The sequence below is a fragment of the Lycorma delicatula genome, chromosome 2 (genome assembly GCF_047948215.1).
Source record: "Lycorma delicatula isolate Av1 chromosome 2, ASM4794821v1, whole genome shotgun sequence".
In the NCBI taxonomy this organism is placed as follows: Eukaryota; Metazoa; Arthropoda; class Insecta; order Hemiptera; family Fulgoridae; genus Lycorma; species Lycorma delicatula.
The window spans coordinates 13,866,756-13,882,326 of record NC_134456.1 but is presented as its reverse complement, the minus strand read 5'-3'; the positions used below and the strand labels follow the sequence as shown (position 1 = coordinate 13,882,326).

Genomic DNA, 15,571 nt, shown 5'->3' with positions numbered 1-15,571 from the left:
TGACGAATGAGTATGCTTTATATTTAAAATACAAGTTTTATCTTCCTAGATATCAACGGTTAATAAAAATAATTTATTCAACAACAAAACTATTCAAGATGAAGGCTTTGTTTGAAAGGATCAATAATACTGCTTTTTGAAATACTAACTCTTATTATAAAAGTTATTATTTATAGGTGTATTTTAATCCAACATCACAAAGTTACAAACATTATTATTTTTAAGTGTATTATAATTATATTCCTAAAACATTAAAATGGCATCATAAATCATTTGAAATTTTTATTTTCTAATATTATTTTTAGTAAGCATGTCTTAAACTACACTATTTTTAATACATAACTTTGATAGTGATTAAAGTAACTGATAAAATGCATCAACAAAATAAATTACAACTTCTAATTTTTTAAATTGAAACATCAAACTTACAGATTTCTTAGAGTTTATCTGTAACCCACATGACAAAACTTCAAAATGTTAACTAAGAGCAAACATGTGATGCCTTTTTACATGAAATTCAAGTCCTCAAATCGTTAAATAACTTTGGACTGATATTACATATATCTGGCTGTATCATGTAATAACTATCGCTACATTAAGTATAGCCATACTACATTATAAAAATTGCTATACATAATTAAAAAAATAATTTTCTATGTAAATAAATAAAGAATTACTACCATCAACAGCAGCACCTGTAGTACTAGCACTTCCATCACGTGAAAATAATCGTTTAAGCACAGACGTAACAGACCCCACTCTGTGCAAGCTGTTAGGTACACTGCCTAGGTTGGCATTAATACTGGCAGAAGACCCAGCAGACATGGTTCGTTCTCGTGACCGACTGTACATACTAACTCTACTTGTACTTCGTTTCGGCCCAGCTGAGAAATGTATTCCACTCTGATTATCATCACTTGCCTGTAAATAAAATATATTGTGCTACCATCAACCAAGATCAAACAAGTGTAAATAGTCAGTGCTATCAGTGTAAACTGCCAGAAAAAAAAAAAATATATATATATATATATATATACAAAATTCCTGAAACATGACATGAAAAATGTTTCAAGTATGAATAAATGCAAAATATATTGTTTATATAAAATATATTTATGAAATATTATGTAGAGAAAAAAATTATGAAAATTATGATTGAAGAGATGTTATAGAAAAACACACTTATCATCTTTTAGATGCTATACAGATTGAGAAGTATACAGTAACATAAAATGAGTTGACTATTACATTAGTGTAAGATGACGGTTTTCACTACATGTTTTAAAATAAAAGTAGAAACTAACTAAATTTAAAATTAGAAAACTGTTTAGTTTATTAATGAAATTATAATTTTACAGCAATAATTTTAAAGAGCATTCAAATTAAAAAAGAATAAGACATTTTTAACTTTTTATATCATCACATTTTATAAAAATATAGATTAATCTATTTTGTAATATAATATCACATTAAACACAAAATATTGCAAAAATGTTCACAAGTACACCAAAAATTGAATAATATCAGACATGAAGTCCTGAGTTAAATTTCTGGCAAAGCTTGATATCTTTCATCATTTCATCCTTATATAAAAAAGTTACTGTAATTGGATGTAAGCTTGTTACAGCAAAAAATGAAATATTACAGAAAAATCAATGAAGAAATTATCATCATATATTGCGGAGTTTCTGTACTAGATGCTAAAAGGACAATATCATTTGAATGCAGAAATATCTAAACCAATAATTGGTTTATCTCCATAAACCAATTATCATAAATAAATAGAGCAAAAAGCAAAGGAGATGGCAAACAACCTTGTTTGACCCCATTTCACATTTCGAATTCTGACAAGAGACCCTCATTATATCATACCTACGACATTGTACCTTTATACAGATGCATTAATACCTTAAAAACTTAAATGGTAATTAACTTAAAAATTAATTATAAATTAGAATAATACAATATGATTCTAATTTATAATTAAATTTGTAATATTTAAAATATGTTTTATCATAAGCTAGTCATTCCCAATTAACCTGGACGCTGCTGTTTTTGTTATCCTCAAGGTTGTGATAATTATACTGACAATAACAATTTAAAGCCTGAAAAGCGCTTTTTCCCCCAACATTTCCTCATTCTTGATGTAGAGGCTCTGATATGCTCCTGCTGTAGACAAATATGACCATGGTAGTTCTATAATGACATCAGTATGAACTTATCAGAATTTAACTACAATTCGTGTTGCAAATTTATGCAGCTTGAGTCTGGGCGTAGCACTCAACAGCTATCCAAGAATCACCCACTTCAGCTGTTTCAGAAGAAAATATCATTCTTTTAGCAAACTCTGAATAATAAGAAATGGTACTTTCTTGAAGGCATATTTTTTAACTTTTGGCAATTCAATATCAACAGCCAAAATAAACAACCAAAGTCCATAAAAGTTTGATAAATTTGCTAGTTTAATCTAATTACAATATTAAAATATTTACACATTTTATAAATATTTATATTTTGTTTTAAACATTCCAACAGTCTCATACATAGATTATTCATCACATTGTGCAGTGTGGTTGCATGAATTTGAATCGCCTCTTCTCTGATCCTACATCCGATCTTCTCCGATCTTAAAGGTCCTGGAAGTTTAGTGATGGTGGATTTTGAAAATATGATATTTCAATCACATCCAAAGGAAAAAATCATATACAGACAAATCTGGTGATCCTGCAGGCCACGTTATTCCCACCCTTTGATATAATTCCCTTATAACTGCCCTTAAGTGTGGCTTATAGCACCATCTTGTTGAAATAACACATTTTGATTAACAGGATGAGTTAATTCAGGCTGAAGGAAGTTTTCTAACTTGCTAATGTAGCATTGTGAATTTTCACCATAAATGTACGCTCATTATTGTCCTCAAAGAACTATGGCTTTGTAATTCCAAATGATAAAATGTCACACTATACCATCACTTTGACACAATGGGATGCTTTAGATGTTTTCTTTGAGGATTTTTTTCAATTGATCACTAAAAAAATTTTGACAAAACATGAAAAGTGAAAATGAGTCTCACCACTCATCAAAGGATTGTTTAGAAGTTCTGGTTAACATTATTTATTAAATCAGATAACCAATCACAGAGAACAAATAAATCGGTTTGTGTGATCAACATCAACATTATCTAGTATAGTGTACAAATGCTCTGAATCTTACATGAATGATATTGGAGCTTTTGGTATAAAAAAAAAAGTTAATATAGATTTTTAATTTATATGCTTTACATTTATCAATCAAATGATTCCAACCTGCTGAAGACCCACCATTAAAAAACCAGTACAAAACCTTTCTTGACTAAAATTCAAAGTCCTCTTGATAAGAGCTGAATAATCTTTGGAAAACAATACTTTAAAAAGGTAACTGGCCAATAGTTTTTTATATCTGTCGCATCCAGGCTTTTTTGAAGTAATATAATGTCTTATTTAAGTCACTAGACTAGTACTTTATCTTTCATCATCATTTGATTGAAATTGGAAGTTAAATCATTCAAAATATAAACATTTACATTTTCAGGTAATCATAAATTACTTGTTATTTGTTACTTGTTACGTGTTATTTGGTGATTTTCCAAGAAACACTTAAGTACACTTAATATTGAATTAACTTCAATTTGTAATTTATTAGGAAATGTATCATATTCATCTTGCATTTTTCAAGCACGCAAAAACCCCAGTTAATCATTGTTTCCCGAAAAGTCACGACACAAATCCTTATACAACTTAGTAGAAGCAGTTTCTAATACTCCATTTTAGCTTCTCTACATAACCCTGTTGCAGTCCATTAATCCCAATATCCATGATTTATTACCCGAGATAAAAACCTACAAGCTTTTTTTTTAATATATCACATCTTCTTTTTTTCTAAAGAATGTGGCTTCTATCACAAGGGTATGGGTGTTTCTGTTATTTGGATTCTGAAAAGTTGTATTTCATTTACTCACAAATAGCAGGTTATGAATAAAATCTACAGCTAATCAACTATAATCAGACACGCTATCATTAGTCATTATATTACTGTGAAGACCATCCCAACCCCAGGGAAGACACCCACCTTGTGACGCTTCCGGTCGGCACCCCCCCCCCCCCGGTTCCTAGCCGTGATGGGCTTTAATACTTTGAAAAATAATATAATCATTTATAATATACAGTAAAAGACTGCCACCTATTTGTTCTCAATGTTTAAAAACCACTTTTTGGTTTTTCTCAGTAAGTCACTTATTATCCATTCTATCTTTGCTATTCTCCTTTTCTGCTATCCAAGTGCACTCTTGTGACTTGCTTAATTTAAATATTCTAATTTTGTGATTTTTTTTTCAGAGCCAAGCATAAATTAAATTTAAAATATGACCCTACATCTTGGAAATTATATTATTACCAAGATAAAATTCTCTTATTTGGAATTTAGCTGAAAAAATGATAACTGTTTTACAAAGAACACTAAAATTGGAAAAATGTGCCATTAAGCTTAAATTTTTGTTTGGCATACAGAATAAGGTAATAGCTTCTTGTACGATAACTTCATTACTATTTAATATAAGAATTTACTTCTATGACTGAAAAAAAAAAACATTAAATAATACTTACAACTAAAAACTAGTTTATATAACACTACATACACTGGTTTGTTACATATTATCCATTACACGCTAAGTAACTTTTACCTGATTTTAGAAGACTGAATGTGAATTTTATCCACCTACACTATGAATGTAATTTATCATACTTTGATCAACTTTAAAAATATTTCATTTGATATCCAAACTAAGTCAGTATAAATAAAAGAATAAAAGTAAATAAAGTAATATTAAATATTTTACTTTGTGATTTGACGAGAGGGCAAATAAGCTAATAAGTTTCAGTTAACTGTGACTGGAAATACCAGCATTCATTCAGGGTATAATTGTTTACACTAACTGTCTTATCTTCAAAAAACCTACTACCATAAACAAGGATGAAAAGAATTACTTCAACTTTAATATAATATATATACAAAATATATATATTAGAAATCTATCTGATTCTTCATTTTTGTAGAGATGATTTTTTAAAATCTCTTTTCTATTTTTTGTAATCTTTTATTATAATGTACGATTTGATCACAATTCTTAATATTGTTTCAGTGGGTATATAGTAAGGATTTACATCTATTTATTAAAATTATTAAATAATTAGGCAGTAATTAATCTACTTGTATAAAATATAGACTATAATGAATAGATAACACGTTACCTATTAACAATAATAACTTTAAAAGAACAATTTAACAAATGAAGTGGGCATCTAGTTTCAAACCATACATAAAATATTTTCAAACAGTTTTTGAACATTTTCTTGTTTTTTAAATAGTAATTTTTAATGTTGTTTAGATCTGTATAAATTTTTTATTAAACAATGTGAACAAACTATATCACATTTTTTTTTATATACACAACTTGAAGTATGTACAAAAAAGTGTAAATAAAACCCCAATATTTAACTTGTGAAGTGAAAGTAAAATATCAGTAGATGATCAAGTATGTAATTTTATTTTATAATAATAATAATAATAATAATAATATCATTTGTCTATTTCAAAAGGAAGTTTTTTTTTATCTCTGTGTTACTTGCAATACAAAGACAATGTGGTGATAACATACAATTGCATTTATAAATATAATAAATTATCAGTGTATAAAAATGAAATGAACATTTTACAATAATTATTCTAAAATATACTAACCCCTAAGGCCATATCATCGATTTTTAATGATGAAGGAGCAGTATACTCAGCATCTGCATTAGTAACAGCTATGTTTGCTGTAGATGGTTGAGGATGTTTTTCACGGAATGGTTCAGCTGCAATAGTGTAAGGTAGTTCAGTAGGGAATACTTCATCCCAATACTGATCTCTAATAAGTTCAGGGTGTTCATGATGCATTTCATCTACAATAAGGTATGATACCTAATAAAATTAAAAACAAGAAAATATTTAAAATGCTACAACAAAATAAAACAAAAGTAAATAAATCCAAAATTTTTAAATAAAAAAAGGACACAGAATAATCCAATTGCACAGGGTTACAGTTTCAGCCCTCTAAATAATTCTCTGAAACATTTGAAATAATTCCTATTCACAAATTATGAAACGGATTCTAGACTGCATTAAATTAAAAATGAAAGTAATTCTCCAAGATTTTTTTCATATAAATGTGTTCAATATGAAAAACCTAGATAAGGCAGGCAGACATTTACCTGATATTCTATTTTATCCCATTTACAAGTGGGAATATCACTAGTTAGTATTACAGCAGTGGTGATACAGTTTCAAAGTTTTGTGAGATCAGCACAAAGATATATATAAAAAAATAAATAAACAGTAACCCTCATGAATAGCCATAAACCATTAAACATGGTAAATGGAGCAGCACACATCATCATGAACTGTTCCTAACAGATTTTGTGTCAAGTTTTCACTACGGACCATTGCATTTAATTGTGATTATCATGGTTAGGGATGGACAGCCATCTTACTAGAACATGTAATCATATGTATCTTCATTAAGCTATGGTATAGCCAGTTTTCCAATATTTCAATGAACAATACTGGTGACTGTAGATGATATAGAAAAATGAACTGAAGTGGGAATTTGCAGTTCTCCACGTTTTCATACTGTGGTAATTCAAACTCTCACACTCATGTAAAGTTGCTTTATCACTAAAAATGAGCAATTCCACAAAACAATAAATTGTAGGAATTCTCTAGTATTTTGAAGGAGAAATGAAAAGAACTTGTTTACCATCAATACCGATAGTTGTCATCAGCTGTAGTCTGTCAGGATTTAAACTTCAGTCTCTTACAAAGAATTCAAGCTGGTTGGTTAGCAATTACAAAGAATTGCTAAACCCATTTACTGTGCAATGTCAACTTAAAAGCTAGCACATGCAGTAGATTTGTAGAAAGTATGTCTATAAACTTATTTATACTTGCATTGGACAAGTATAAATCTGCACAGTCCTGTTACTCAATTCTGGATGCCTAGTCAAGAAGCAATACATAGGTACACTTCATCCTGAAATTTTTCACACTACTCCATGATACTGAAATACACATGTTGATACTTCTACAATTTTGCTTTAAATTATCATTGCACTGTCACAACAAACATTATTTCACATAACACCTAATGTTGATTAGCTGCTAATGCTACAAAGCAAGAAACTATGCCACTTACATGCATTCATTTTCCTTAACTATAATTTAAAGAATTTACTCTCATTTTAATTTAATAAAATTTATAATTAATCCTTCAGTTTGAATTATTGCTGTGGATTAATTTGGAGAAAAACCAATGAGCAATTGTGTAATGGAATAATTGAGTTTAATTTTTTGGTGATTTTTATTTTTTTAAATACATTGTAAACTACTGATGATAAAAAATTCCTAACTTTCAAAGGCTGGTTGCAATAATAAGGAGCAACTCTAACAACAAAATTACAATTGAGATAGACTCAAATTTTATTAAATAATTGCGTAATCAATTTTACTGAACTATTCAAAGACCTGAACCAAGGAAGCTATAATATCTGTAAAGAAGATGGAAGAAGTAGACGTCCAGACAATTAAGATGTTAGCATAATTTTAGGTAAATGGTGACTTATAATATGAAGAAATAGTAGGAAAGCCCAGTCTAATTAGCACTCGTAGTTGACCTCTCATTTAATGTTATCCTCATCTTCACGAAACAAGCCAATAACAAAAACCAACATGTTAATGAAGATGTTTAATTTTAATGAAGATGTTAAGTTGCTTAAAGTAACTCATGCCAGCATCAAAAGGGCTAAAATACCCTCTTTCATTTCCTTGTAGTTACATAAAAGTTATTTGTAGTTACACAAAAATCTTAAATAGTTCCAAACATCTTAAATAGTTCTTATTTGTTTACACATACATAAATAACTGAAGCTTTATTGATAATTACCAGGTGAATTTGTCATTATTTGACTAAAATTTAGAATGTGTAAAATCTGTAATTTTGGTAGATATTTCTTGAAACCTAATTTTAGATTACATGAGCAAAATACTGATAGGGACTTCTCAACCAATAGTTGATCTCCTTACACTTAGAAATAAAAGTCCTCAGATAAGGCCAAAAGCAAGTTCCATAAGAAACTGGGAAATCTACTGCCTAAGTACCATTTTTTGGGGATTAACTCACTTCGGATAGATAATTCCCACCAGCTTAAGTGAATATTGTTTGATGTAATGACTGATTCTTTGTTGTATGGTAAACTTTATGTAGTAATAATATAATGTTAGGGCAGGTAGTGAGATGTCTTAAATGTATTGGTAGTGTGCTTTGTGTATTGTATACTCTAGTGAATATATATTTACTATATGTGGTTCTACACATATGGTCTTGGTGGTGGATCGCACACTAGGTGTGTTGTTACACGACACACCTAGTGCGTGACTCACCAGTGCTGAGGTTGTGTTCTGACATATTTGTTAAAAAAAAAACAAGGAAGACTTAAAAAAATTCAGGAGTCTAGGGTCGAAGCAAGGCGACGTGTAGGAGCCAGGGAGATAACCTCTATGTCTAGTATGGTGTTTTGGCCTGCCCACACGCAAGAGTGGGGGGGTCTAAGCTCCCCAATGATGATATAGAGGACTCTCGAGGTGTGAGAGGGTCGTGAACAGCAAAGGATATGTGCAACGCATGTCTGGAGCTTGTAGAGTAGGGCCTAGCTTGTAAGTGATAAGAGAACTACATCTATTAGTAAAATCTATTTATGAATTTGTTACATTTTTTTATAGCTCTTGATATTAATATACATTAATATCATATGAAAATAATGTATGATGAACCTACCTGTACATTACGATCCACAATCCAGTTAACTTCAAAGTCATCATCATCTTCACCAAATGGATTAATTAAACTTTCAGCTACTTTAAGCCACCCCATATAAAAGAAAAACTGCAAAGAAAATATAATAAATTAAATATTTAAACTGCAAGCAAATATAATTAAGTTAAGGAAATTTTTAACAATTATCTTCACATTTCTGTTTATCAGGAGGAGATTAGGAGATTTTGAACTAAAATCTCAAAATGTATTACATTTCTCAAGTGATTTTTGAAAATTTCTTTTCATGAAGATCATTATGCAATACCTGTGTTTCGTACTGAAATTCCTTTAACCTCAAACATTGTTTCTTCATCTTTAACATTTACGGAAACAAAGTAAAATCATAAGGTACAAATGTGTTATGAAAGACAGCAGATGAACCCTCCCCAACTAAAAAGGAACACACACCAACACAGATATAAATAGCCAAAGAAGAAAAAAGTATGCATGGTTTCAAACTATGAAAAACTGCATAACTTTTTTTATGAAACATAAAATTTGAATGTTCAATTAAACTACTGAAAATTTAATTTCGTCCAGAAAAGTCATACTGAAGGCAAGTCAAGTTTGCAACAATACGGCTTTAGAAATGTTAAGGGCTGAATTTATAAAGATTCTCCATAAACTAATTGTATTTTACAATGGGGGAGGTCTACTGAATTAACTATTAAAAATTAACTATAAAAAATTAGTCTATTAAAAAAGTAATATCATATTTACACAATATTTGGAATGGCGCATTATCTAAATTTAAGAAATAGAAAATATATTCACATTTTGTTCTATTTTGTTGTATGGTGAAGTTGGTGAACTATGTTCTTTAAAAAATCAGCAGTTTCAAGTTCCTAGATTTAGTCTAGTTCTAAAATAAATTGCACCAAACATGTAAAAGATAATATTATAAAGAGGAGTCATTAAAAATTAGCCCTGCCAACATCCACAGTAACCTACAAAAGGTCGATATTAAGAACTAACATACCTGTACTAATCTTCAGAGTGAATGTTAAAAGTGATCTCCACTGACAGCTAAATATCTGTGTACATGGTTTAAAAAATGCAGGTATACCTGTGTCAATTCCGCTGGGATAATGCACGTCCTGATATTCTCCTTCAGTTCATCAATTGTATGTGAATTGTTTTGATACACTTGTCTTCTCAATATTCTCCATAAATAAATGTCATATGTAGTCAGGTATAATGACCATAAGCCTCTACTCATTGTTCGCTCAGCAGTTAACAGTTTATGAAAATGAGCAAGTGACCTCTCAGATGTGTAAGAGGTCACCTCATCCTGCTGGAAGAAGCAGTACTGTTCATGGCCAGCACATCACACCATATGTCAGCACCACACGTTGTGTATTAAATGCATATTTTCTGACACCCAATACCTGCTGTTTTGGGCATTCATGTATCCTGATAAATGAAACCACGCCTCATCTGACATGATAAACATAAACAGGTCCAATCAACCTGTTTATGAGCAATTTCCCACTATATTCAACAACCAGCAACAAAAAGTCATACATTTTACCTTGTCTGGTTCCTTCAATTGTTGGACACCTGTGATGCAGTACGGTTTCAACTTCAGATTTTTCAGGACATGTCTGCATGTTGGTCTACTCACCCCGGCCTGTTGCGATAGTATTCTGATAGACTTCCAATGACGACTACAAAGCATCACTTCAGAAATTCGTGCAAAAAGTTTAGGAGTGAGGACAGATGGTGCCTGTTTTTTGGTGCATTTACAACAGATACCATTTGGTACCATTCTTCAACAATCGCTGAATACTGCGATTAGCTGAGACAGGATGATTAGAAAACACTTTACAGAATAACTCTTGTGTTTCCTTCAAAGAACCGGTTCTTATGTACAACTCTACAATATTTACTTGCTCTGGTATTGAGTACACTACTAATGCATACACAACATTACACACCTCACTTTCTCAATCTCAGCAGACAACTGACGGTCGGAGCAGGGAAGGGTGGGGGAGGGATAACCATGTGACTGACAGGAAGGGGATTCTTATATAGTAATGTAAGAACCCCTTTCTTTTGTTCCAATTTTTCATGTCAATGTCCTGCACATGAACTTATGATGTTAATGTTCTATTCAATACTCCATACTCTGGAAGGGAAGTTTTTGTGGCCCACCCAATATAATGCTTTGGAAAAAATTACTCTCATAATCCCTCAATTAATAGAATAATTAGATAATTTAAATCAATTACCTCAATAAACAAGGCTGATACCTTCAACCAAAATCTCAATTCTTTCAAGTTGACTATACTTCTCTTAAATACTGGTAATTAAAAAGATTTATGTTGTCTATTAACATCCATCATGTAAAATTATTATTATTTATGTTTTCTCATCTGCTTTGTTTAAAGTAATTTTTAAACAGTTAGAAAATAATTTTATTTCAAATATGAAATTTAATTTCTTATAATAATTTTTCAGTTTATTAATTTTCTCTAGTTTGAAAGTAACAAGTAGTTGAAATTAAGTTATGATTTTTAAGTTACACTGAAAACATACAAAATATTTCATAATTAAACAAAAAATTAGTCATAGAATAAGCAAAACAATAAAAACTATTTACCTGAAGTGTTGTAAATACAGGAAAATATAAATCAATAGGGTTATTATGATTTCTTAAGTGACTATTTCCCTCTGACACTTCTAGCCATTGTCTTCCCATTACACTAGTTATAAAAAACGAATATGTTGCTAAAGTAACCACCTATATTGAACACCACAAAAAATACATTACACACTAAACACTCTTATATACTTCACGTAACAAAAAATACAGCAGAAAAAATAAATAACTACAGACATATGCGTATTAATCTGAAATAAAATAAAGGCTAAGGGTTAACATTTTTCAAAATCCTATTATTAAGAGATCTACACATAAGCCCTACTAAATCAGTTATTAGTAATGATGATCTGCACTACCTTATTAGTAATTCAACTTAACAACATAGAACATGAAATAACACAATTTCTTTGCTAAAATAAAACTATCATAACTTAATGAACAAATATAACAAACAAGAAATTTTATACAGGATTCAAATTTCAAAAATATCCATCTTAAACCATATTACATAAATTTGATCGGCATTCAACTTTGTTTATGAACAATAGATAAGATTAATATTCAAACACTTTCAACTAGCCAGTATTTAAATTACCGCAAATCGATATTGAGAGATGAATAACTCATGCATTTGTCAAAAAAAGCTTTTAGTTGTTCTGTTCAACTACTGCATTTAGTGGATCATTAATATTAATGTTACTTGGACACACACACACACACACACACACACACATATAAATTTTTCTTTAAACCATTATCTGTATGTATACACACGGTTGTGCAATGTACAACACTATTGGAATTCAAAGTGTCTGCTATTGAACAGTGTAAAAATGTAAAATTTTTGACATTTTCTGAATATCATATTGTGGGCTCTGTTTTATCGGTTTACTAGATAGTTCATTTAAAACTGGTAAACATTTAAGACAGTTTGATTTTCAGTAAAACATAATTAATGCTATGTTAAAAAAACAATACATAATACATAAAAGGTAGGTTAACTTACTGAAACCAAGTAATAGACACATACCTGAGTATACACAAGAGGTACACTGATCGAGTCATAATTTAATAATAGTCCACACTGTCCACGAAATTTGTTCAATTCATCAATAATAGTCTTCACAGCAAAATCATCACGTATACGCCCTTCCTTTCTAGCTCTAGTTACAATACTAGCAGCCCAAACGATCGGTAACCAATGTTTTGAATGTCGAGGAAATTTATCATTCAGATCCACCACAATACCTTTTTCATTTTCAAGAAGAAGACCTGAAATGAAAACAGAATGCACTCATTAACTGTATCAGACATTTATAGACTAAATCATTTTATAGAGTAAATTTATAGAATTTAAATTTTATTTGACTAAAATAAGACTAATACATCTTATTTGTGAGAAATAATGAAATAAACTAATTTCAGGTTAAAAACAAGAATATAATTTAAAACTGAAAAACATCAGTTGCCATTGAAATTACAAAAAGAGTCGATTAACTTGCGTTTAGTTATTTTATTGGGGTAGGTCTTTCTGCTAAGACATTTAAATATGGATTTAATGATCACATTTGAACGATTACATTTTGAAAATGTAATATTACATTACATTTTACTTAACAGCTAATATGATATTATTTCTTTTGAATAATCCTATTCTGTCTTAATTTCAATTTTTATTTGTTTTCAATCAAATATGAGAATATTTTACATCGGTAAAATTTACCTTATTAATTTATCCGTCTGTGATTTTGATATTTTGATCTACGGTTTAAAATTATGAATTGATTGATATATTTAAAAGATAAATTTTAATCAGGCTAAAAAATGTTATCTCTCATAATGGGGTGTATTAGAAACTTTAAATAATTAAAATAACAAAAAATATACAAAACCAGAACACTTGCACTGAAGTTGTGTTTAAATCATATCTTCATATTTTTTTAATGTTCAACTCACTTGTAGACTAGCTACGTTTTTACAATAATTGCTTGACTTTCAAATATATAGTTGTGTAAATAATTTTATATTTAAGTAACAGTTTATTGTTCAACACCTAAATAATAAAATTAAAACAGGTAAATTTTAATAATAATTATAATCTAATCATAATATTTGCAGTTTTTAATGTAACATTTTTTTATTTAAAGTTCTCAGTTTATTTTATTACAAAGAAAATTAGTCATTTATATAACTTTTTCCTACAAATTTCCAAACTGCTATGCTTTGCTTATAATAAAAATGAACTCCATATATTTATTAACTTCATATTTTTTTTTTTTAATATGTAAAAAAGTTTTATTTTTTTCAGTAATAAGAAATTTACAAAAATGTATACAGAAAATAGCTATTTTATAAAATACTGGTCTATTACCAAATAAATAAAATTCTTTTTTTCAAAAACTCATTTTTTAAAATGAGAAATGTAATTAAAAACTCCAGTTTTTTAACTAGATCGTTACAAAATAATTTATATAAATAGATTTATTCTTTTGACTAATTCTTTGGGTGAAACTGGACAAGAAATGTAGATTTTAATCATTTCATTTTACTCATATTTTTAATGACGTCTAGTGGTGTGCTTCTGGAGTAAATTAATTTAGCGGATTGGAAGGCAAATTGCATTTTGTTTAAAAAAAATTTTGTTTTAAACACATTCTGTTTAAACAAAAAATTCTAATTTGAATTCTTCTACACTTAACTAAACAGACTTCCTGGTATACATCAATCTATCACCCAAGAAGTTGATAAAGTAATAGAAGCCTAACATCATATCTGCACAGACTGCTATAAGAAACAATTTTATTACTCACTTTTATATTGTAGTAATTTAAGTCTCATTTCTTTCAATACAGATAAATGTTTTGTCAATTTATTATAACTACGAGTATGTAGATAAACTTCATTTACACGAAAATAGAGTTTACTATAATTTTATATTACTATCAGAAGTAAACTCTACTACTGACATACCATTGCCTATTTAGTGATTTTACAAATAATTCAATAACCGAACGCAACTGAATCAAAAATTTGTTAATAATAATAAACTAAGAGCAGAAAATTTTCAATTGGATGTTACTAAGATAGCTTTAAGTAATCAAATATTAAGCCAGTAAACAGAAATAAGTTCTTCTAGACTAATTGTAAAGGTGTCTAATTCATCAAGTCATCAAATCTCAGGAGAGCAAGGAAAATCTTATTTAAAAACTTTACTTATAAATTTCACTTTTAATTGAAACTTTAGCTTAAAAGGTAAAATTTTTATTGTATAGTTTAATAGAGATAGCAATTTATATTTTAGTATTATCCAAAAAAAAAACATACACACTTCATAAATAAAAACAAGAGAGCATTTATAAATCATACAACAAACCTGCTTCCACAAAATGATCTAAAGTAGGAAATCTTTTTTTAACACGAGGACTAATCATAGAAAATACCATAGTTAAGCATAGGCAAACATAACGCATAATGGTACGTCTCATCAAGCGTCCTCGCTCATCCTAAAAAAAAAGAAATATAAATATCTTTTATCAGCAATAGAAAATCATAACACTAAATAAACTAGCATGAATTTATTACATCACATAATAATTCTTGGGAATACTTATTAAGAGATACTCTGGATTCTTTCTTCAGTCTTTTATCAGACTCGAGATTTAAATATCAAAGTAATCAATGAAAGTAATGAGAGAAATATTTTCCATTTTTTTTACATAGCAATGTATAAAGTTGTTAAAAAATATGTTTATTCAACATTTTTTAAACAATGATATCTAAAAATAAAAATATAAGTTGGTCCTTCGTTGTATTTCTATTGTGTACTCTCATAAGTTCTTTAATTCATTATTCAGTTCATTCTGTCTTCTCCATTATAGTGATCACATTTTAAAAATAATAAAATCAGGATTCTTAATTGAAAAAATAATTACATGGAATGGGTGTTCGCACATAATCAGCATACAATTCTGATTACGATTCAAAATAGAAACATAATTCAGCAATCCACCACAGTACAGTAC

At 29.0% G+C, this 15,571-nt stretch overlaps 1 protein-coding gene across 2 annotated transcripts in view; it reads right to left on the bottom strand.

Annotated features, from left to right (window-relative positions):
* Positions 1–15,571, bottom strand: part of LOC142320477 (bestrophin-4-like) — a 324,943-nt gene that overhangs the window by 15,454 nt on the left and 293,918 nt on the right. Inside the window, exons 5-10 of one of the 2 annotated variants that reach the window (XM_075358294.1) lie at positions 14,923–15,052; positions 12,580–12,821; positions 11,547–11,687; positions 8,906–9,013; positions 5,776–5,997; positions 681–921 (exon numbers count right to left, since the gene is read on the bottom strand). In XM_075358294.1, coding sequence (XP_075214409.1) covers positions 681–921; positions 5,776–5,997; positions 8,906–9,013; positions 11,547–11,687; positions 12,580–12,821; positions 14,923–15,052 — 1,084 coding nt within the window. The remainder of the gene's footprint in view (positions 1–680; positions 922–5,775; positions 5,998–8,905; positions 9,014–11,546; positions 11,688–12,579; positions 12,822–14,922; positions 15,053–15,571) is intronic. The other variant, XM_075358295.1, reaches the window with a different exon arrangement.